General features: G+C 36.4%; 1 protein-coding gene across 3 annotated transcripts in view; it reads left to right on the forward strand.

Annotated features, from left to right (window-relative positions):
• Nucleotides 1-23,976, forward strand: part of MAP3K1 (mitogen-activated protein kinase kinase kinase 1) — a 61,423-nt gene that overhangs the window by 21,535 nt on the left and 15,912 nt on the right. For all 3 annotated transcript variants that reach the window (XM_033009063.2, XM_042804552.1, XM_042804551.1), the window contains exons 2-8: nt 11,424-11,574; nt 14,151-14,357; nt 16,132-16,332; nt 19,703-19,819; nt 20,376-20,524; nt 22,922-23,043; nt 23,851-23,932. In XM_033009063.2, the coding sequence (XP_032864954.1) occupies nt 11,424-11,574; nt 14,151-14,357; nt 16,132-16,332; nt 19,703-19,819; nt 20,376-20,524; nt 22,922-23,043; nt 23,851-23,932 (1,029 nt within the window). The remainder of the gene's footprint in view (nt 1-11,423; nt 11,575-14,150; nt 14,358-16,131; nt 16,333-19,702; nt 19,820-20,375; nt 20,525-22,921; nt 23,044-23,850; nt 23,933-23,976) is intronic.

Below are 23,976 nucleotides of genomic sequence, written 5' to 3' on the forward strand. Positions count from 1 at the left end.
TTTCTATTGATTTTGAGTTTTCTAATGAGCATCTTGTGTTTATGTATGACAGGTGTTAAAATATGAATTATGCAGGGGTTTCTCTTAATAGCTTAACATTACTATTTCTTAATAAATTAAACTTCAGGAAGTTGAATTTTAAAATTGCCATCAAGAAGTATAATTTTGGACTGAACTGCATAGAAAGCAAAGCTTTCAATTGAGATTGCAGTTTGAAATCTGCTGCTTTCATGTAGTAACCAGGTCTATGCTGACAATATACCATCTCTGTGCCTCTTTGAAAACAGGAGCACAGCAGTCTTCACGAGCCTGCATGCTCGTCACACACTGCTGTAATTGCATTTTCCAATTAATACTTGAACCAAAGTTAAGGATGGCATTTTACAGTAGCATGGTCTCCTAGTCTAACTGCATGTTTGCACATTCCACAGAATTCTGAGTTTTGTTACATCAGTTTCTCTGACAGTGTTAGGGGGTAAGTTGAAAAGTCTGCTCTAGGAGACAAGGGCTGCAATTTTGTTCTATCACTCTAGAGTAGCTAAGTGTGCCTGGAGGCAAGACTACATTTTCCTACCTTTTGTCAGTAGTGTTGATTGTGAATTAATTGTATTGAAAGTATCTGAAATCCAGTGTTTTTGGGGGGCAGCATTAAAACTTAATATGCGAGCAGATACAGGTATCGGCTAAAACACTTCTGAGCATCAAAGCAGTATTTGTGTTAAAGTTTCCTTGTAGCAAGGGATACACGCAGTATGCTTTCAGCATCATCAAAAGCAAGACAGAACTTTGGAAACTTGAGAGAGCTGTGGAAATACTGTCCTCTACATAGGGCTTTGTGTAGCAGGCTATCTGCTTAACATGTGGATTTTTAAAATGTTTAAAGTATTGGCGGCAACAAAATTTGAGATGAAGTACATTCATTTTATGATCCATCCATAAATGAGATGCTCATACAAAGGACTGACAGTTTACATGCTGCTCCCATATAGCTTTAGCTTGCCTTGCAAGTTCTTTAAAAGATTAAAAAAAAAAAAAAAAAGAAATTCCAAGGCCAGTGCTAATGCATGTGAAACTGAAAATCAAAACTCTGATAATTCTTCACTTTACAAAAGCAAAAGCATGCACGGATAATTTGAAGAAAATCTCTGCTACGCAGGACTGAAGTTTCTATTGAGCTGTTCTATTTAAAACACAAAAATGTTTTCAATTCCACTGTTACCCAAATGATACTCAGTAATTCCTAATAATGATTGTTCTTGTTAATCAGGTGATGGTGGCAGTGACAACTAGGAAGTAGAGAAATAAGTAAAATATTTGTGATTTGGCTTTCCCTTATTTGAAATGGCTTCACGATGGTAGCAATTGGGCATATTATTTTTTAGGGACACATGTTGAGAAATGTAGAAAAATAATAGTTGGGACAAGGAAGTGCTTTCAGTTGAGTATGTTATTGAAAGTGGACTTCAATGGACTAAAGATTTCAAGGGTCAAATACAAATGAATGAGATGCAGCCACATAAGTGGCACTGTTTGTCTCCAAATCTGCTTTGGTTCTTAACCAGACCTTTCTTGGTTGATGGTTCATGGCTTGGAGTCTTTATTGCAGTTTCACTTTGGCTATCATAACTGAAAAGCTTGAGTGGGCTCCAGGCTTATTCTGTCAGCTGCTAGAAAAAGACAGGCTCTGAGTAGTTGTAGGTTGTGATGGAACAAAAATTGGTATCGCTGGTCTTAAGTGGTAACTGATACATTAACTGGTCAGCAAAATACTGGAAATCAGAACCTATTAGTTTGAGTGATGGTCAGTTTCCTATGAAGTAAGAAGCTTAAATGGGCAGATAGTTTAAAAGAAGGATGTGACATCTTGCACTTCTAAAGTACCAAATACTCTGTTTATTCCATCTCTGATAATTGTCAATATTTAAAACAAGTCCCAAATAAAGCCAAGCTTGAATTTTAAGTGCATCATTGTAATTCCATTTAAGTTCCTTTTTTTTTAAGGGAATCTAATATGTGTGAGAGAGATCATTGTCATTGAAAACATGCCTCCTCTGCCTTGAAGTGTATCTCCATATTCCTGGTGCTCCAGATAATTATCTTAACAGATATGCTTAGCATGCATCCCACCAAAAATACCTTTGGTACTTACAACCAATGCTGTTGAATATAGTTCCCTCACTAAGCAAATAAGTGCTTTTCTTTGTAATCATGCCTATTTTGTAGCTTCAGCAGTGTAAGACTACTTCTTCTGGGACAACGGTAGTTTCTTTTTTTGTGCTCATAGGTTAGGATAAATGGAAAAAGCTTTCTTACAAGTCATTTTAATGTGATACCTATCCGTGGCAATAAAGAAAACTACTTCAGTGCTGTTGATATTTTTGAAATAAGTGGTTTTGAGATTTTTGGTACTTTCAATTTTTTTTTATAGTTTTTGAACTGCCTTATATCCACAAAACTTGTGTACCACGATTGCCTGTGCTTATTTCCATTTATAAATGTAATGGTTTTCTCAGCTTTTTTTCTTCCTTCCCTGATTTCTTGGATCAATAAAAAAATGACATTGGTGAATTTAGCAACTCTGATTTTGTTTAGCAATAGTATATGTAAGTTTGATTTACTGTTTTAACTCCTTTCCAGTCTGAAATGACTAAATTGAAACTTGAATGCAAAGCCTCTCTGATCAATTCTATTCACATTGAACACTGTGTCCTTCCTCAAATCACTGGTGACAAGCTGGAGCTCTTTTAAACTGATGCTTCTCTAGTGTTATACTTTCACACTGCTATGTGAATGTGTCTGCAATTTTTACGTAAATGTTTAAACAAATACTGAAGATAATCCTTTTCCTTTATACAGGCCCGTATCAAAGGGATGTGAGCTCACTGCATTTTTACTCTAACAGAGTGTAATTTGTAATTAGTGTCAGGAATTACATTTCTAAAGAATTAGGCGTTACTATAAAGAAATGAAAAACTTAAGCACATTGTTATAAGTGAGATAAGAATACAGCAAAGTTTTAAAATAAAAATCTCAGTGAGAAATACACTGAGGATGATAAGAAAAAATGGTATATTTTTGCTAAGGAGTAGTTCATATACTTGCTGCCCTGTAGTTAGCTTCCTTGCTTTATCACAAACCTATTTGGTTAGTATGGATTTTTTTAATTGCTTACTAACTACTTTAAGTTACCTCATTAAATACTCCCCTCCTCATCAGATAAGATTCCCACACTTATTTTCTCATACTATGGATTTTAAAGAAGCCGAAATAGGAGTTACTGAAACTATAACCACTTTTAGCCATATGCTTGCAGAAGTTTTGAATGCCTTTTCCTGTCCTGCTAGCTTGTTGTTATCTTACAAAAATAAACATTTGTAATAGTAGTTGCCATTGTTAAAGTGGGTGTAGTTACTGTCTACTTGGCCTGTGGCTAGATTAGTTGACAGATATCACCAAAAGGTCTCCTTGTTGCACAGGGAGCACAGCACAGAGCAATCTCTATACATGTGAGGGTGTTAAATGTGTGAGTTAGGGAACTGAAGAGCATGAGTCTGGTTTGGTGAGAGATAGTTCACCTGTGATTTGCTGCTGATAGCAAATACGCTGTCTGCTGTGGAACTACCGTAAGTGGGAGAAGGGGTCTAATATGTTGCTGTAGGGTTGTATTTCTTCACCTAGCAGTTACTCAAAACAGGCTTGCAAGGAATTTTTTGCTTTATTCACCCCAGGAAAGCTTTTTATGCCAGAGCCAGGAACATACGTGGAAATGTTTAGTCCTCTTTGACTTTTGGAGCAAAATTCAGCATATGCATGAATCTTTGCAGGACAAGATTTTGAATGGGTTTCTGAGTGTCAGTGAGCAAGATGGTATCTCTTTAGCAAGGCTTAATGCTTATTTAGTACAATTTATTATTCATATATCATAAGAAATCATATTAATTATATTAATTCCTCCTGTATCTTGGATTGATAAGTATATGGACAAGAAATATAAAAAGAGAAAAAAAAAACTAGGTAACCACAAGCTTAAAAAAACATTTAGTACCAAATAACAAAATCAGAGACAGACAAGATACTTAAAATACCAAATTGGGTTGATTAGTATGCTAGGGCCCTGCTTCATGACTCCTAAATGCTATTTCAGTACCACTAGTAGGTGACAAGAATAATTTGTGAGAAATAGTCATTTGTGACAGTAATAACTGGTGAAAATAATTCTTTTTATCAGAAGCGTGGTAGTCAAATCATTCTTCAGGAACAAAACAAAAGCAAACCTCTTAAACATCCGTCTGGGTTTCTGGTCTGCTGTAAGGCCAGAAATTGTTGGGTTTTATAGCTTTTTTAATTCAGCTTGAAATCATTTAAAGACTTACTTGTTTTGAAAGGGGTAAGTTTGGTTCTCCATTTGCCTTACATATAATTTACTGCCTAACCAATCAATAAGACTTAAAAATTTTAAAGTATGTTTCCTTGCTAGAAAGAACATGTTTATATGCCTTTAATTTTTTATTTGCTTTCTTACGTCATTTATTTTTATGATCAGCTTTTGTTGAGAGAACATCAGAATTATCTTTTGAACAGCAATCTTGGTACAATTGGTACCTGCTGGTAACTCTGCTATTTTGAACCATGCCAGAGTGGTCTAAATTCCTTTTCTCACTTATAACTCTTCCAGAAATTATTTAATAGGTTGTAGATTTTGAAATTCTGCGTAGCTTATCCTGTCCAAGTAACTTGTTTGTATGCTGTCTTATTTCCACCATTCTAATTGGAGGTGGAAAAAGTAGTAAGCACAGTTTTATTGGTTTATCTCTATTATCTTAAGCTGATGAAAAGTATAATTTTTTTGTATAAAATATGTGATGTTCTCTGTTGGAAAGTTAAATTGTCTAAAACTCTTTATCTGTGCATTATGTGTAGAGACATTTTACTCTGCTGACAGTCATCCAATATGAAATAATCAATTTAATCTTTAAAACTAGGACATACACTTAACTCAAAACAGTATGAATGTACTCATATACCAAATATATGGACATATGAAAATCTGCAATGAAAACTTCGTTTTAGGGCTTCTATTTTGTATTTTATAATACTTTTAGTTCCATCTTTATGTTAATGGCTTCATACTCTTACATCAGCAAGGACCATTTCTGTTCTGACGTGATGCTTTCTATGTCTTGGCCAATTGCATTTCACCTAATATTCCTGTTTTGGAGTATGACAGGCTTAAAGAATATGAATCCAAAGTTCAGTTTAGTTCTGAAGAGATTAAACTGCATACTAAATGTGAAGAATTTGATTCTGTTAAAAAGAGAGTTGACTTAAGTGATACATGACCAAGTAAAAACTTGGTCTTATAGCTCAGCAAGAGATAAAGGGCTCTGGTGGGCTAACCTGGGGGTGGGAGGGAGGGGGAGAAAAAAAACAAACAAACAAACAAAAAAAAAACAGCCAACCAAACAAAAAATCTTTCTAACACACATGCTTGGGATCCTGTAACCTGGTGTAGATGGACTAATCGCACAGCTGACGCTTAGTGAGCACTCATATTCCAGTCTTTTTAATAACATTACTGCTGGTTTTCGAGTAAGGCCCAGCAATATGTTGCACCAGCATGGGCACGGGACTTCTGTGTTCTCTTCAGCTGCCATAACATGAACTGGGCCCATTGGATTCTGTTCTCTATTGGGATAATGAAATCTGTCATACAGTAATCAATTTATGAATCTTTGTCTAAGCTGCATTATCACACTTAAGATACGTTAGTCCAAACATATAGAATTATGAAATAATTAAGCTGTACAATTATTAATAGCTTTGAGTCTCATGTATCAATGTTACATACTTCCTGTAATTACTAGAATTTCTGCTCAGTAATGGCATAAACTTACAGTTTTATAAAGATAAAACACTAGATTCCCTCTGCAAACCTTTTAGTATGAAAGTGAAGAGTCTGAGAGATTATGCAACATAACTGCTGTTTTTATATCTTGAAAATACCACTGTATGTGTATATCTTGATGCATCTGAGTTGGTACTGCTGGACTAAATAACAGCAGGAAGGATTAGAGAGCCTTAGGAGATTTTGTAATACTTGTTTCAGATGTCTGATAGCCTTCCTGGGAAACACAGGGAAGAGAAAACCCATTAGCTTTGTAGCAAGCATCTGTTGCAAACAGAGGCTGGTATTTCTTGGGTTGTTTTGTAGGAGAGCTCATTTTCAGTAGCTACTGAATAATGCCAAAATCTCAACTATGGCTATATGGCTCCAGAGCAAGCAATCCAACCAATCTTTTACATAATTCCAGTAGGTGGGTTTGACTTCATAGGAGCTAGAAGATACAGGCAGATAATTTACCTCTCTAACTTTAGACATCCATCTTTGGAAATTAGAGCCTTTGTGACTGAGGGAATGATCCTTCTTGACCAGGGCCTGTGAGGTTCCACTGAAAGTGATGGTTCAGTCTGTGTAATTAGAGCTTTCAGTAGTGGTGATTGTCCTGTTAAGAGTGAAATACCCTGTTTGACAAATGCACCTCTTGACATACCAGCCTTCAAGAGAGATGCTTGATAAAATGACTTTGCAGGGAGAGAAGACAAGGGCTATATCAAACTGGGACTGAGTAACGATTATTACCAGGGTAGGTGTAGCCTCAGTAGTTGTTGTTTTAGAACCAAATAACAGAATAGTTCTTCTTTCATGTTTTCATATTCTGTACAGGTTTGTTTCCTTTTTACAGAAAAATACTGGAAGAAATAGGATATGTTTTAGCTTCTAAAACTACTTTGATATACAGATACAGTGGCTGTCAGCTGATGGTATTTTCCAAAAGGGACTCTCTCAGTGCAGCCTGGAATCCCCAGGGCATCAGAGGTTCCACAGGAACCTGCTAGGTGTCATGTTCCTCTGTTTAATTACATCTGGGCACCATTTATGCTTTTTTCTGTATTTTTATAACGTTAATATATTTATCATTGAAAAATATGTTTCAAAATATACATAGAAGATACAGGTTTATCTGAGTAAATGGAAGGGTGTTTCTAATACAGAATGCTTGTTAGTTATTAATCTAAATGACATAAGGTGTCAGTTTTTTAATGTGAGTGAAAGGCAAACAGTGGATAAGAGTACCACTCAATATAATTCTCCTTGTGAGCTTCAGTGGATGGTGTGTTGGCCAAATGAAGACTGCCTACATTATTCTGAGGAAAGATGATATAGAGCTCTAGGAGAAGCTGAGGCAACGAAAATAAGAAATACTATTATTTTTTTCTCTTTTGTGTTTGTCAGGTACTCTAACAGAAGAATAGAACATAATTTCACACTTACATAACAATTGGCTGAAATTACTGGAACTATTTTATGAAGCCAGGTTCATTAGTCTCTATGAAGTAATGTGTTCAATGCTGTTTTTAAGTGGCAGTTGCTGGTGTTTAGTACCAGGTTGAAAAAGTTCTCTGTAAAGTTTTTCATTTTAATAGAATGTGCATACCTGATCTTTTGCTCTGGTAGGATGAACACAAATTCTTAGATGATAGATGCCAGCAGGAGTGGATCAGGAGGAGAAGGCATGGGAGATTGGCAGGAGGATGGAGCATGCCTTGCCCATATTGATCTAATTTTTTTTTAACTGACCTTGATATCATTAAAAATACTTAGCAGTAGAAGAGAAATTGTGGGCAGTGCTGGAACTGGCAAGAAGTTACCTAAAACACTGAGAGCTGAACTTGCTTCAGGCAAATGTTTAAAAAAAAATATTCAGCAGCTAGTAAGTTTTTTCTTCCCTAGATTGGGTATTTGTGGATATAGCAAACAGAGCTTCCCTTTTCTTGGTGAATTGACTCTTTCCTATTTCAGAACTTGACTTTTTCCTGTTTTTCTGCTGCTAATAAAATCTGGTCCAGCATGGCTATTGGAGAAAGCTGTTTGCCCAAGTAAAATAGCAGAGAAGCCAAGACACCTAACGGTTTCTTAACATTGAGAAGCACAGGAAAATTAATTGGAGCTACCATTCAGCTTTTTTATAGCATTATATGCCCTGTGTTAGAAATATACATGCAGATAATTAGTATTAAATTCACTGAGCTATTAAGAAGTAAATCTTTCTTGTATATTTCACAATAGTTTGCTAAATAACACCTGTATTGCATACCTTGTTTTAAAATATTGAATCATTGATCCATAGAGAACAAGTTGTTAATACAACTATTCAATTACTGTTTGCAAGTTGTCTAAGACACAGAAACAAAGGACAATGGTTTTCCTTCTCTATTGCACAAAATGTTGCAGTGGACTGTTTCCATGCAGTGCATTAATCTTACTGTATTTAATTTTGTAGTTCATGAAGCAAATGATCCAAAGTGAATAATGCAATTATTAATGTGCAGACCACTGATCTTACGCCTTAAAAAACAGTAGTCATCGCAGTGTTGAGTTCGCTCAGTACTGTAGAATTACAATTTAGATCATTTTCTTTACGATTTCTTAACTAATAATACAGGAGCTGGTGTGTGTTGGTTTAAAACTACTAATAAAAATAATTTTAAAAATCCTTAATGCTGCCTTTTTGGAGGGTCAAAGTTTAAAAGTTGATTTATCTGAAAAAAGACCTTGTATATTTTTTTCGTGAATCAGGCAAAGTTGAAACATTTAAGAGCAAAATCCTTGCTTTCTGATGAAGCAGAGGGATGGGCTGTTGGGAAATGTCAGACTCTCTGATCTAAGGTAGCATGTGCTCTGAGACTTTTTTGGCCTTCTCCTTAGACTTTGTCTCTGCTATTCAAATAAAACACTATCTGACAATCACTTAAACACGTTGTTACCTTGACTCATGAGTAGGTTTTGCTGTATGAAGATCAGAATGCTCTGTACCCTGCAGGATCAAGTCCTCAGTGGAACACATTCGGGATTTATTATTTTTTTGTGCTGAAGTACAGTGATATGGAGACTGGCAACCTAGCCGTTGTCAAGTAGGAAAACCTTGCTTGCTTTAGATTAAAAAAAAAAAAAAAAAAAAAAAAAAAAAGCGGCTGCAGGTTCAGGGCCATGAGATAAGAATGTCCTGCAGTATGCAGGAACTATGTGCAGTCATAGGGAAAATATTTTCTCCACAGACCCAACATTATAAGAATATTTAATAAATATTTTAGCCAAGATTGAGTTAAAACATAAAGTTTTCTTGAGCACTTCAGAAGCTGTGCTCTATAAAAATACACATAGTACTTAAAGTCTGCAAAAAGATAACAGTGGTTTACTAAGCAAAAGCTTTCAGACTCGGTTGGTCTTTCCCACCTGCGTGAGGAAAAGCACAAGAGTTCTTTGTGCAAGCAAGAGTAGATCGGTTTAGCTGTCACATGAGAGGAAGATAGCTGCTTCTGCTTTTTAGAGAACAAGCACAGATTGTGAAGCCTCCACTGTTGTATTACATTGTTCATGAATTCAAGTCCAAGGGCCTCTAAAAGACTTTTTTTATATCAGTTGGGAAGTTAATCATGGTTATATGAACAAATGAAATACTGTGTCATTCTTTCACTGCTGGGATAGTGTTTTCTGTCTTGTATACAAAACATTCATGCAACTGAGATGGTTCATGCCATGGAATAACTAATATAAAAAACAGAGTAATTCTATAATTTTAACTTGTACCTATATTATTTTGGAACTGTACTGTTCTTATGGAACAATTTTTGTCTTTGAACTGATCTTTTTGACTGAGGAAAAAGTCTGAAGTTGACCTTTTTTACTCAGTAGTTTTTCCCTTATTTTAAACTTGTAGGCATATTCTCCATTTTGGCTGTACTTGCTGCTATAATATCTTTGTTCATCATGAATTATCATTAGTTTTTTTGTCTCTAGAAAGCAATAGTGTGGAGTTCAGTGCTGGGACAAAAATAATTGTTACTTGTATTAGTTTTGAAGTTAAACATTACTGCTTAACCTTTAAAAAAAAAATTCACTTTTGCATGGATTGTGTTTCTATTTATAAACACTTTTAAGTCTTTAATTGCTAGACACAGTTCTGGGTGCCTAAAATGGGTTCTTAACAGTAGGTTTAGATGTTGCTTGAAAGAAAAAATGTATTTTGTTTACAATATACATCTGCTTATTACCTTTCATCACTGAACAGGAAGAGTTATTTCCTGCCTCAGAATGCTTTGTTTCCATTGTCTCTACAATGAGAGAAAAAAAAACAGGAGTACTCCTGACCAGCAAAAATTTCTATTTTTTCTAACTAGGAATTTGTAATAGTGAACCTTAGTAATACATTACTAATGAAGACGGGAATTTGTAATTTTAACATCATCTTATTGCAATAAATGTGTCAGGGAATATGTCGTAGGTCATCTTCCAGTACGTAAAAGTAGTTTTAACTGCATAGCTAAGTGGTTTAGAAGCTAAAGACTGCATACATGAAAGCATCAATTTTAACTAAATTATTACATAGCTTTATCTTCCACTTTAAGTTGTCATTTTATTTTTTAAATAAAATTTAATTCTGAGAGTTGGCTTAATCAAGCTTGCTTATTTTTAAAGACTGCTAACCTCAGGAAGATGGGTGGGGTCATGTGCTGCTGCTTGAGAATGTGGTTTTCTTGGTGATTTAGCAGATAGCTCAAGAGAATCAGGAAATCTTCCAGACTGTTCATTTTTGTTTTTCAGTGTCTGACAGGCTTTTATGCTTTTTTGATGTTGCCAGCAATCACTTTGCTGTAGGTTAAAAATGTACAAGCCCAGGTAGATTACACTTCATTTTACAGATACAAACTTGCTGTGAATTTTGCTATAATTATAACTGACTTTAAGAGATTTTGAGTCATCAGTCACTCAGAAAGCAACTCTTAAGGCCACTAGCCTTGCTTTCAGGACTTCTGTGTCTGGTTTAAACATATTTACTGTGTATTAGTTTACAACTCCTCTTTTTTTGAGGAAGAGTTCACATATAGGAAGAGGCATTACATACATTGTTTCATGCTTGAGCATCCTATGAAGATGAAAGATTTTTACCACTCATACTCATTTTGTAAATCATTTTAAAATAGAGATTGCAAGCTTTGAATTGCCAAGGAATGCAGGAACCATCACAACACTTGCAAAACCTTTGGTGAATGACATGAGATACAGGGTAATTTTTGTATTGGTTTAATAATTGCCAAGACTTTCCTTTTTACTGAGTGTCCAGTGTTACAAGTAGTACATATATTTTAAAGAAATAGCCCTCAAAACAGGTATGCTGCAAACGTCGGACTAGCAAATTAATCATAACTTAGAAGGCTTGCTGCAGTCAGTTGGAAGTGCTGTTTTAGCAGCTGCGTTGTAAGGAGAAGGGAGAGTAGGATGGCACAAAGTTAAAGAATGCTGTGTTATTATGTTTTAACTAAAATTAATTGTGTTTATGACTTTTTTTTTCTCTTTGCTATAGTCGTGACATGGAGAATAAAGAAACACTCAGGGGGTTGCAGAAGATGGATGACCGCCCAGAAGAGCGCATGATCAGGGAGAAACTCAAGGCAACGTGTATGCCAGCCTGGAAGCATGAATGGCTTGAAAGAAGAAGCAGGAGAGGCCCTGTGGTAAGTGGCACTGATGGACGGGCAGTATCTCTAACAGCTATTACAAATAAAGATCCCTTAATTTTTTTTCTATTAGAAACCTCTTTTTCTTAACAGTTTGCGTACTCTTAATTATGGTCCTCATGTTCTTTTTTTATGAGATGTTTAACAGGAAACTGTGGCTGACTTTCTGAAATGTATGCATTTATTAAGCTTTATTTTTAAGGAAAAGGCATATAGCTGTGCTGCTGCTTCGTGTAGTATAAAATAATAGTGTGACAATACTGCCCTCTAATGTCAACAAAAATAGCTCCTGTCGATTAAGTAAAAAGTTGTTTGAGCGCAGAACTGCACTATAGTGCTTTGTACTCTCTTGTTTCTTAGTGGTCTCGTGACTTCACTTTTCCTTAGTTTAAAAATATTAATGTTTTCTATGTGTTGTAAAGGAAGTGTATGGAATTTTTGCTAGATGAAAAAATAAATGATGATTTTACTAGAACCAGAAAAAAAATGAAGCTGAGTAACTCCTTCACAGAAGTCTCAGCTCTTCTAAACTTCGGATGCCAGAGTATTCTATTAGATTTTTGGGTAATACTTTTGTATAAATGGCTCAGAAGTGGTTTTAAGAAATTGCAGGCAGGTCAGGCCTGAAATTTACTATGCATAGTTACAAATCTATTCAACATAATGCTGGTTAATTAGTAGCCATTAGTTACCTGTAGGTGTTTGTTGCATTGGTCAGTGTGACTCCCATGTACCAATGTGACTCCTATGTAGCACTTCATGGGAGTGCTAATTTAAAACTAAGATTATCTCATGCAGTAAACAAGTGTTTGGGGACAGCTTTTCTACAACAGAAGAGGGTTCTGTTGATAACTTTCTGTCATGAGGAAGAACTCTGAAAATACCAAAAAAGCAATACCTCAAAGGGTCAGATAAAGTAACAACTGTTTTGTGTTAAAAATGTTTAAATGCATCTTCTGTACTGCATAGCTTGAAATTGTTACCGTGCTCAGCCCACTTCCCTTGAGGCTTCTGCTTTGGTTTTGTTTTTTTTTTTTTTAATACAACTTTTGATGGTTCAGATCAATTACTACTCAGTTACTACCATTTTACATTTTAAATGTTTTCACGCACTAGCAGCTGGTAACTGTAAGTTGTCCATAGGTACATGAATTTGCATTCTTACCTTCCAGGAAAGAAAAAGCATTAACAGTAATCAGTAGGAGTTAAAAAAAAAAAGGCTGCACTGTTTTTTATACTTCTCCTTTGTCCTGTTCACTTTCATAATTAGATAGTAATAAAGCAACAAAGGTTTCTGAAAAGTTCAGATTTGCAATACATTAAATATGGTGACTTCAAGTAAAACAAGCAGTGCTTGATCAGGGTTGTAAGTGCAGATTTTACTACTTTTAGACAGTGCCTAACTGCTAGACCACAACCTCCTTATTGTCCTCTTCTTCCTGTAGCCTGCTGAAACTGAAATGCATTTCTGGATAGTGGAATAGCTTCAGTCGGATGAGTTAAATGCCTGAGTTTAAAATAACATTTGATCTTGTGGATGCAGTCCAAATCACCAAGTAGGAGGACACTGAGTATGGATGTTTCTTCCTCCCCATAGCCTGAGCAGGGAAATCCCCTTCCATTTTTTGCCTAAGTTGGAGACCTCGGGAACTTTATAAGAGAGATGTGTTCTATTAATCTGAAGTGTTACTTGGAGCTTCCTTCCAGCTTTGAGTCAAGTCTCTAAGACATGGAGAAACAGGACTAAAACTGAATATGCCTATCATGACTGCTTTTAATTTGATTCCCAGGGGTCTTACTCTTCTCATGTATTATGTGGGACTGAGAGGCAGGCAACTGAAAGTTGTCTTGAAATATTCCATACGTCAATGTCAAAATTCAGTGTTCATACAACAAAGCATTGTATTAGAAACGTATGTTCTCACTCAGCTTGAGCACATGTGTGTATTCATGTAGTGCAGCACTGTGCACAGTGATTAGCTCAGATACCAGATGTGGTGTAGCTGTTTTACGTGTATGGCAAGCAGAAAACCCATGTGTGGTTCTTACAGGGCACAGCACATCTTAATTTTGCTGCATTGCCCCCAGGTTTAAAGTAATTTTTACTTTGCAAAAAATGGTGTACTGTAGAAACAGTAACCCTAGTATTTCTCAACTGATACTTACCGTATATAAGAGAGGGATCCAACGTTATAGCTCTTAATAAGTAGACAATGCCTGTAGAAAAAAAATTCTTTTGGCTCCTACTATGTAAATGCGGAGACTGCTGTCCTTTGAGATATCATGAATGACAATTAGAGAAGTACTTTGAGAATCAAGTCACTTGCTGACACAACTCATGTAAGTGACACAAATGGAGAGGGAAAAAAGGTTCTTGCTTTTGTGTTGCATGTAGATTAACAAGATAACCCCTATTAGATGTTAATATTAGAATCAAGGGAATATGCAGACTTCACGTATCTGGATAATGGCTTGATTATATAATGCTAGCAAAACAGGTTTTGATTAATTTATTTTGCTTTAGTGTAAAATGATCAATTCATAGTTCTAACACATGGTTTAATTCCTGTAAGGTGGTGAAACCTATCCCTGGAAAAGGAGATGGATTGGAAATGAACAAACTCTCTCTAGAACCTCAACCTGAAGGACAAAGCACTGCTTCTTCACCTACACAAAAAGGAAGACGTAGTCCTTCTCCTAGTAGCTCCTCTTCATCATCTTCAAGGACAGTTAAATCTGAATCACCAGGTGTTAGAAGAAAAAGGGTATCTCCAGTGCCTGTAAGTTGCAAGCTGTGATGTAATTTTAAATTTGGCTATATTCTGCAGTATTTTGCTTACAGTGACAATTAATCATCCCTGTGTAGGGCAAGATGCTGATGACAGGGTATCACTTGAGTGAGATATGCTCTGCATATCTCATTTTATGTTTCTTATGTGTGGAATTTTATTCTTTACTATTAGGTATTTGTTTTGGTTTTAATTCAGTCCTGCTTTCAATTTTTGTTTCTAGGAAATAAGTGAAGGAATATACTCAGTCATGAAGACATGTATGTTCTCTTAGGTTGATTTGCATGAAGAGGTGCTAGTAGTTTGGATTTTTTTTTTTCCCTGTAGTTTTGCATGTCAGTTCTCCAGGCCGGTATATTCTGTCTGGTATAAGATTGTTGACTGGATTAAGATTCCTGCAGAATAGTGTTACTGGTATGGTATTTGTGATCCTCTATTCCAGAACTGATCTTTATGCACAGATTTGGGAAGATTGAGGTATGTGCATTGTTGTAAGACTAAAATCTTTATCATTACATTTGAGAAGATCTGGAATAGAATGTTTTCAGCAATAATAACTGGCTTCATTAAACAAGTGTATAATGTTTTGATCAATAGTATCTAATGTGTTTCCTTGTTATAAAAATGCTCATCCATAGTTAAGCTTCAGTTGACTTGTCTATAAGGCCACAGTGCAATTAGAGTAACAATAAGATCTAATTGCTTTTGTTGTTCCATTGCTCTAAACAAGGTTTCTGAAAATCAATTAAAAAAGGTACTGCCATGCCCCTGAACGAGGGACAAATATCACAAATTACAGCACTGCAGCACAGCTCCTTTTCTCTTGTTAAGAGAAATTGAAAGGTTAAAAAAAAACAACCTCAAACCAAAACCACAACGACCCACCAAACTATCTAATTTAGCGTTTGATCCATTTTTACTTGATTGTTTTTCTTTTTTTTTTATATTAACCTTTCATATGAAAAACCTTAGAATTTCAGGGTATCTTTTATGTAACTGATGGACAATGAGTCAATAATAACCTGCATCATAACATAGAATTCAAAGTGAATATAAATCAAAGCAGAAGATTTTAAATTGGACAGAGCCATTAATGCATCTCAATGTTAGAAATGTGAAGAAATTAAATGAAGACAATTTTAATAAAAGGTTTGGGCCATTGAATTTTTGATCATGGGGAAGCAAAACAAAAAAAAAACATCCTGAGCTAAAAGTTACTTTAATTGTGCAAATGAGTGGAAGCTGTATCCTTTTTCCTTTTATTTGGAATTTCTTAAGCTTTTGGTCTTCATTGACCATATATTCCCTTCTGTAAGATTTCTACGTTTGTGAAAACATTAGCATTATAACCCTATACAGTACAATTTCCTGTACTGAGTTACAAGTCTGATTATCTTCTGATCGAACTATACTTGCTAATTCAGTAGTAATATGGTAAAACAACCAATGAAGACTTGAAAATAGAAGCAATTTAAAAAGACTACATTTCTGTCATAATGTCAGACAAAATTTCAGTTTTTCTTTTGTGCTTAAGTTCTGAGCATGGGAAAAAAGTAATCCTTTTTAAGTCATTTAGTCTAGGCAGAATGTAGTGGTTTTGGGGACCCTGTCATTTGGGGGAGAAAGAGGGAGGGGAGGAAAAAAAACAAAACAACAAAAAAAACAACACAAAAATCCACCAAAAAAAAAAAATCGCACAACAAAACAGCACTGAATTGAACTTACTGTTATCCTGGAAATGCTTATATTGCAACTGCTGATGTAGTTTCAGAGTGGACGAATAACACCACCTCGACGAGCCCCATCTCCAGATGGCTTCTCTCCATACAGCCCTGAGGAAACAAATCGTCGTGTCAACAAAGTTATGCGAGCCAGGCTCTACTTGCTGCAGCAGATAGGACCCAACTCTTTCTTAATTGGAGGAGACAGCCCTGATAATAAATATAGAGTGTTTATTGGGCCGCAGGTAGAGAATGTTTTTGTGTTGTCATTAGCTTTGATTAATTTATAGTTAATCTTGGAAAACTTTTCAGAACCAAGTTAGATCAAGTTGGTTGCCAACCCATGATAACGCTTCTGTGAAGTAATGTTTAAAAGTTGTAATCTGTGCTCATGTAATATAATAATCAGCTTGTTTTGTCAAATATGTACCAAGTATATTAGTTTGTCTAAAATTTTTCTTTTTTAAAAAAAAAAACTACTCCAGTTTGGAAGTAATTACTATTGTCCTGTTGGTTTCTCATTCCTAGAAGTGGCTCCAAATTAAATGTTAAGTATTTTTCGACAAAATTTGGTCACTTCATTTTGCTAGTTTCTCAATCTGAAAGACTTTATTTGCTTTATTCATAGGAGATTTTTTTATATATATATGTGTGTGTGTGTGTATATATATATATATATATATATATATATAAAAATGACAAGCACATGTCATAATTCCTTTAATGGTGTGATAATTTCGTTAACACCCATAGTGAGGTCCTTTTCATAGACTTTCATAGTACTAATGTGATGGTGCATTAGAGAGCATCTAGGTTTTGAGTAAACAGAAGCATCTCATTTGTGTTTGATTACTGTCATGTCATGGATATATGATGATTATACTCATAAATTCCTTCTACTATGAAGTGTAGCAATACCTTCATTTGATTTAAAAAAAAAAAATAAAAGTGGGAAACAAAGTTAATTAAAAACGGATGTAACCACAGAATGGTTTGGGCTGGAAGGGACCTTAAAGCCCATCTAGTTCCACCCCCCCTGCCACAAGCAGGGACACCTTCCACCAGCCCAGGTTGCTCCCAGCCCCGTCCAGCCTGGCCTTGAACCCTTCCAGGGAGGGGGCAGCCACAGCTGCTCTGGGCAACCTGTGCCAGGGCCTCACCACCCTCACAGGGAAGAATTTCTTCCTAATACCTAATAGAAATCTACCCTCTTTCAGTTTAAAACCATTACCCCTTGTCCTGTCACTACAATCTCTAACAGAGAGTCCCTCCCCACCTTTCCTGTCCCCCCCTTAAGCACTGTGAGGACGCTATAAGGTCTCCCCAGAGCCTTCTCTTCTCCAGGCTGAACAACCCCAACTCTCTCAGCCTGGCCTCACAGGGGAAATGCTCCAGCCCTGGTGATGTTCTTCGTGGCCTCCTCTGGGCCCACTCAAGCAGATCCATGTCTTTCTTGTGTTGGGGTCCCCAGAGCTGGACACAGCACTGCAGGGGGGTCTCATGAGAGTGGAGTAGAGGGGAAGAATCCCCTCCCTTGACCTGCTGGCTGCACTTCTCTTGATGCAGCCCAGGACAGAGTTGGCTTTCTGGGCTCTTAGCACACATTGCTGGCTCATAGTCAGTTTTCGATCCACTAATACCCCCAAGTCCCTCTCTGTGGGGCTGCTCTCAATCTACTCATCACCTACCCTGTCTTTGTGCTTGGGATTGCCTTGACCCATGTGCAGGTCCTTGCACTTGGCCTTGTTGGACTTCATGAGGTTTGCAAGGGCCCACCTCTCAGGCTTGTCAGGGTCCCTTTGGCTGGCATCCCTTCCCTCAAGCATGTCAACTGCACCACACAGCTTGGTGTCATTGGCAAACTAGCTGAGGGTGCATTCAATCCCACTGTCCACGTCACCAAAGATGTTCAACAGCACCAGTCCCAACACTGACCCCTGAGGAACGCCACTTGTCACTGGTCTCCACTTGGACATCGAGCCATTGACTGCAACTCTTTGAGTGCAGCCATCCAGTCAGTGCCTTATCCACTGTGTGGTTCATCCATCAAATCCATGTTGCTCCAATTTAGAGTCAAGGATGTTGTGTGGGACAGTGTCAGATGCTTTGTGCAAGTCCAGGCCTATGACATCAGTTGCTCTTCCCTTATCCACCAGTGCTGTAACCCCATTGTAGAAGGCCACTAAATTTGTCAAGCACCATTTGCCTTTAGTGAAGCCATGTTGGCTGTCACTCATCACCTTATTTTCCATGGACCCTAGTGTCATTTCCAGGAGGATCCACTCTGTGATCTTGCCGGGCACAGGGGTGAGATTGGCTGGCTTGTAGTCCCTGGGTCATCTTTATTTACTTTTTTAGAAATAGGGTTATGTTTCTCCTTTTCCAATCAGTGGGAACTTCACCAGGTTGCCACAACTTTTCCCTCAGGACCCATGGATGCATCTCATTGGTCCTGTGGACTTGTACAACTTCTGGTTCCTTACATGGTCTTGAACCTGATGTTCTCCTACAGTGGATGGTTCTTCATTCTCCTAGCCCCTGCCTTTACCTTCTGTTTCTTGGGTGGTGTAGCTGGAGCCCTTCCTGGTGAAGACTGAGGCAAAAAAGTTGAGTACCTCATCCTTCACTATAGCCTGGAGGACCAAGTCTCCCTTTTTTCCTTCTAGAGAGGGCCCACATTTTCCTTAGTCTTCCAAAGTCTGCTCTTCTGAAGTCCATGGTAGTGAGCTTGCTGCCTTAAGCGTCCTGAACTCTACCATTTCATGGTCACTGCAGCCCAGGCTGCCCTTGAGCTTCATGCTCCCCACCAGCCCCTCCTTGTTGGTGAAAACAAGGACCATCTCTTGTCGTTGGCTCCTCTGTCACTTGGAGAAGTTCCCATCAATACATTCCAGGAAACTCCTGGGTTGCTTATGCCCTATTGTGTTGTCCTTCCAACAGATACCGAGGTGGTTGAATTCCCCCACGAGGACCAGGGCTGGTGAATGTGAGACTGCTCCTCACTATCTGTCGAGGGCCTTACCTGCTTGGTCTTCCTGGTCAGGTGGCCTGTAGGAGAACCCTACTATGTCTTCTGGCCCTGCCCTCCCTTTAATCCTGATCTGGACCCATCTTGGCTGTCTTTTCATCCATCCCCAGGCAGAGTTCCCTGCAGTCCAGCTGGCCATTGCCGTAGAGGGTAACTCCTCATCTCCCCTCCCTGTCCTTCCTACAGAGCCTGTATCCTTCCATTCCAACACTCCAGTCATAGGAGCCGTCCCACCACATCTCTGTGATGCCAGTAAAATCGTAGCCCTGCAGGTGTGTGCACATCTCTAGCTCCTCTTGTTTATTCCTCATACTACATACATTTGCATAGAGGCATTTAAGTTGGGCCCCCGGTAATAATTGTCTGGTTTTCCATATAGAATCCTCAATAATATTTTGAGAAGTCATTTTTTCTGTAAGCCCATGTAAGAAGATATTTATGCCTTTATATGAAATATTTTGCATAAACTACTTTCTTTGGGGGAGTGAGGGGGTTATAGGATATTTTCTATGATGCACTTAAATGTGGAAAAATTTTCTATGTAATTATCAATTCAGTAGAGCTTTAGCATATACTTTTCTTTGCAGACTTGTAGCTGTGGCCGTGGGACGTTTTGTATTCATCTGCTGTTCGTTATGCTGCGAGTGTTCCAGCTTGAACCCTCAGACCCAATGCTCTGGAGAAAGACACTGAAGAACTTTGAGGTAATCAATTTCTAATAGATCTAATGGCAGATCTAAAACACACTCCAGAAAAAGTCTTTAGGACTTTATCTTAAAAATGCTGAAAACATTTGCTTTTCAAAACAGTGAGAAGATATGTTTTTAATTACATTTTTAATTCAGTCTCAAGAGCTCTGTAAGTAGAAAAAAAAACCCTGCAAATAAAAGACGTAACTAGAAGAATAGCAGAGAACTGTAGTTTAGTGAGTGATTCAAATCTTGGATTTTCTACTCAAATTTGTGTATGTCTCATGGATTAGCTGAAAGGTAAACAGAACAAGGGTCTTCAGAGGTAATTGTGTGTATAGTTAAAGCTGTTACCTATTTTTAATAAGCAAATAAGTTTTTATTGTAAAGTGTTGTGTTTCTTGTGATGTTTATTAGTAAGACTTCTAAAATTTCTCCTGCTACTACTAATGCATTATTGTGAAGGTGAATAACCTTTTTTTTAGCAGTAGGTAAGTTTCAGTAACATTGCTTTTAATTACAAGCTATTCATAGCATAAATACAACTGTTGCTGTCTTTTTCTGACGTTAGGTTGAGAGTTTGTTCCAGAAATATCACAGTAGGCGTAGCTCAAGGATCAAAGCTCCATCTCGTAACACCATCCAGAAGTTTGTCTCACGCATGTCAAATTCTCATACATTGTCATCATCTAGTACTTCTACATCTAGTTCAGAAAACAGGTTAGTATTTTTCTAAAGGAATTGAAAGCTTTATTCTGTAGTTTTCTTCTAATTTCAGAGGTTTAGAATCACCTACATTCTTTTTGTTCAAAGCTGCTTTCATTTCAAGCCACGTTAAGTCTCTGTATTTGTGAACAATCGAGTCAAGCATACATTAGTCACTGTGGTACCAAGTGGGCATATTTGCTTTATAACTTCTGTTTGAAAAATGTTAAGTAGAGTTGTGAAAGGAATTTTTTTGACCCTTTATGAGTTTGGGAAACAAAGTTTTGAAATGTAAGTCCAAGACTGAAGTATATAGTAAATTTGGAAACTTATTTCTGTGCATTTGTTCAAATACAACGCTTATGCAAATGTTGATGAACGAAGAAACATGATTTTTCTTTTTCTCATGTTCTACTTTGGAGAAATGTTTCTGTGTATGGCAATATACTAAAAAAGTTTGGGGTAAATGCACTTAATCTGTGTAAGCATATTTTAAAAAATATGTATATATAAAAACATAAGTAAGCATATATTTAGAAAAATACTTCATGTAAAATGGCTGATTAAATTATTTTAAGGGACCTACTAAACTATTACGATTTTATACGGTATTAAATGATGCCTTATTTGTCAAGTTTAAGTGATGCTTGCTTTTTCTTTTTTTTTTTTTTTCCTTCCCCGACTTCTACTACTTACGTGCTTTTGCATGGATTTTTCCTTGATTTTGAAAAGATACTGGTTAAATTTCTAAACAAGTGATTTGTGCATCCATGCATTAGTGGATGAACTAGACATCCTCTAGAGAGGTCAAACCACAGAAGGACAACCTAAACCAAGGGTTTCTTTTGTGTAAAGTGAAACCTAACTTGAGGATTACCTTGATATACTACTTTGTCATAATAAACATATAGTTAGATGAATATATTCAGACAGGTTTATAATTATGACGTGCAGATTGTGACCTTAGTCTCATATTATCTTTTACTTACTTCCAAAATTGCCAAGTCGTTTCACTGTAAAGAAATTGCATAAACAAAACAGTTAAGTACTTAATCTACTCTGGAACTACATATCTGGCAAGCCAGCTCCTTTAATGTAAATACCTTGTGTAGGAATTTTTTTTTTTTCATAGAATTGACTTCACTGGGTTGTGAACTTCACTGCATTAGTTCCAGGTTTTTTACAGGATGATTTTTCAATTGTCTGGTAGTATGCCTGATGATTAGTTCCTAGCATTATTGGTTCAATGAGATAAGTTACTATTTTATGCAAGCCTAATCTTGCATGGTATAAGTGTTGGAGCACACTAGCATCAGATTAATTTGAGATAAAAGTTTACTCACTTCTGATAATACTGTGACTTGCAATTATTTTTGGTTTGCTACTAATTCTTCAAAAGTAAGGTTAAAATTAATACTTGGGTTTGTAATTGTGCTGTTGATTTTTCAAGAAAAAAATAGTGTCAACCATTTGAAAGGAAATAAAAGTGAATATATATGTATAGAAGTAATGTATATACAAATTAATTTTATTTCAGAAATACATTGTTGGTGAACAAATACAGGGTTCCTACAAACTTTTAGACACAGCAACTGTAACATAAATTTTTGCTATGAATAGTAGGAGTTTTGTTCATTTAAATAATATTACAGAAGATTAAAATCTGTGGTTTTCACTACATGTTGTTTAAGTTCAGAATAGGTTTTCTGTCAAAATCTCTGGCTGTATCCGTTTTAAAATTAAGGTGGGGGTAAATAAAATGGAAGCAACATGTAGAACAGGTAAAATGACTTTAAAAATCTACATGTGACATACAGATACGTTAGTGTTCATGTTAATCTGTTGCATCTGTTTCTGTTAGTGGCAGAAAATTCTTGAGTGGCTGTTATCTTCTGTTAATTTTTTGAGTTCAATGTATGTTCATCAAATAGTATCTACAATTTCCTATAATGGACTAAAGACTACCCTGTGACTCAATACTCTGAGAGGAGTGTGATGAAAAAAAAAAAAATATGGGTAGCTTTCAAAATATAAAAATGTCTTAGTTTTTCAAAACCAAATTACAAGTACAAAAGCAAAGGTTGGTTTGTTTAAAGAAGCCTTAGGGGATAACAATGTAAGTGCCCAAAGCTGGGCCTTTCAATCTCTAATTGGTATCTGACCTAGTTTGAAAATATGTCATGTGTTTTATGATTTTCCCTTTCATTTCAACAAAGTGTTTTCTGTATTCAGTGCTTCTAAAAATTTCGTTGCTTACTTATTCAGACCAAGGTTTAGGAGAATGATTCATGAATAGCCTATAGTTATTCAGAAGTGCCCAGTCCAAACTGGAAGTTAATCTTTTTTCACTGTTAAAGCCTGTTCTGAGTTCTGATATGGCACTTTTACAATCACAAATATCTTTTTTTATAGTATGAAGGATGAAGAAGAACAGATGTGCCCCATTTGTTTGTTAGGCATGCTGGATGAAGAGAGCCTAACTGTGTGTGAAGATGGTTGCAGGAACAAATTACACCACCACTGCATGTCAATATGTATGTTGTCATCTTTGTCAAGTTCTGGTGACTCTAAATATGCAAAAGTATTATAACTTCTACATTTAAGTGGTGTTCTTGTTTGATTTTTTTTGTTTGTTTGTTTGTTTGTTTGGGGGTTTTTTTTGTAAGTAAAAAACCAGAAACCTGCTCTTAAGTGATGTCTGGTAACTCCTCATGAGAATTTGGTATTACTTGGGTACTATTGATATGCCTTATTTTATCAGTTATTCACATATCAAGTTTGTAACTTGATGCTTTGAGAAAGAAGTTATCCACAGAGCTAGAGTTTTGAGCCTCTTTTACCTGACTAAAAAGATTATGTCCAATTTGAGCAAGGTTAGGAACAGACTTTTAGCCCCTTGTGGCTTGTCATTAGAATGCCTGAAAGTCATCTACTGTCAACTAGGTTTGTTGTGAATTATGGAGTATGCTTACATGCTACATTAAAATATATAAACAGTTACAGCTTGCTTTAACAAATAAAATTGCATCACCAATGTTTTTAATACTTTTTCAAAAGTATTGCCTATGTTTGAAGTACAAATGAACTGCATTTCAGTTCATAACTTTTAATATGAATTGTAGTGCTAAACTGAAGCATTTCTGCACGCAAAAAATGTGCAGAAATTTATCCCATATTTATAAATATTTAGCCCGTATTTATCAGGCTCCTGATAAATGGCTCAGTTCAGAAGCGTTTAGCCTGAAACTAACATTTTTCAGTGAGACTTAGAAATAGTAATGCCATCTGCTGGTTTTATACACTAAAACTGAAGTACATGTAATCCTGTTGCTGTGTTCCAGGGGCAGAAGAATGCAGAAGAAACAGAGAGCCACTTATCTGTCCTCTTTGTAGGTCTAAATGGAGATCTCATGATTTCTATAGGTAAGAATTCAGTCTGTGTATAACAAACTACCTGTTTCTGTATC

The sequence above is a fragment of the Tyto alba genome, unplaced genomic scaffold (assembly GCF_018691265.1).
Source record: "Tyto alba isolate M040663 unplaced genomic scaffold, T.alba_DEE_v4.0 Super-Scaffold_42, whole genome shotgun sequence".
In the NCBI taxonomy this organism is placed as follows: domain Eukaryota; kingdom Metazoa; phylum Chordata; class Aves; order Strigiformes; family Tytonidae; genus Tyto; species Tyto alba.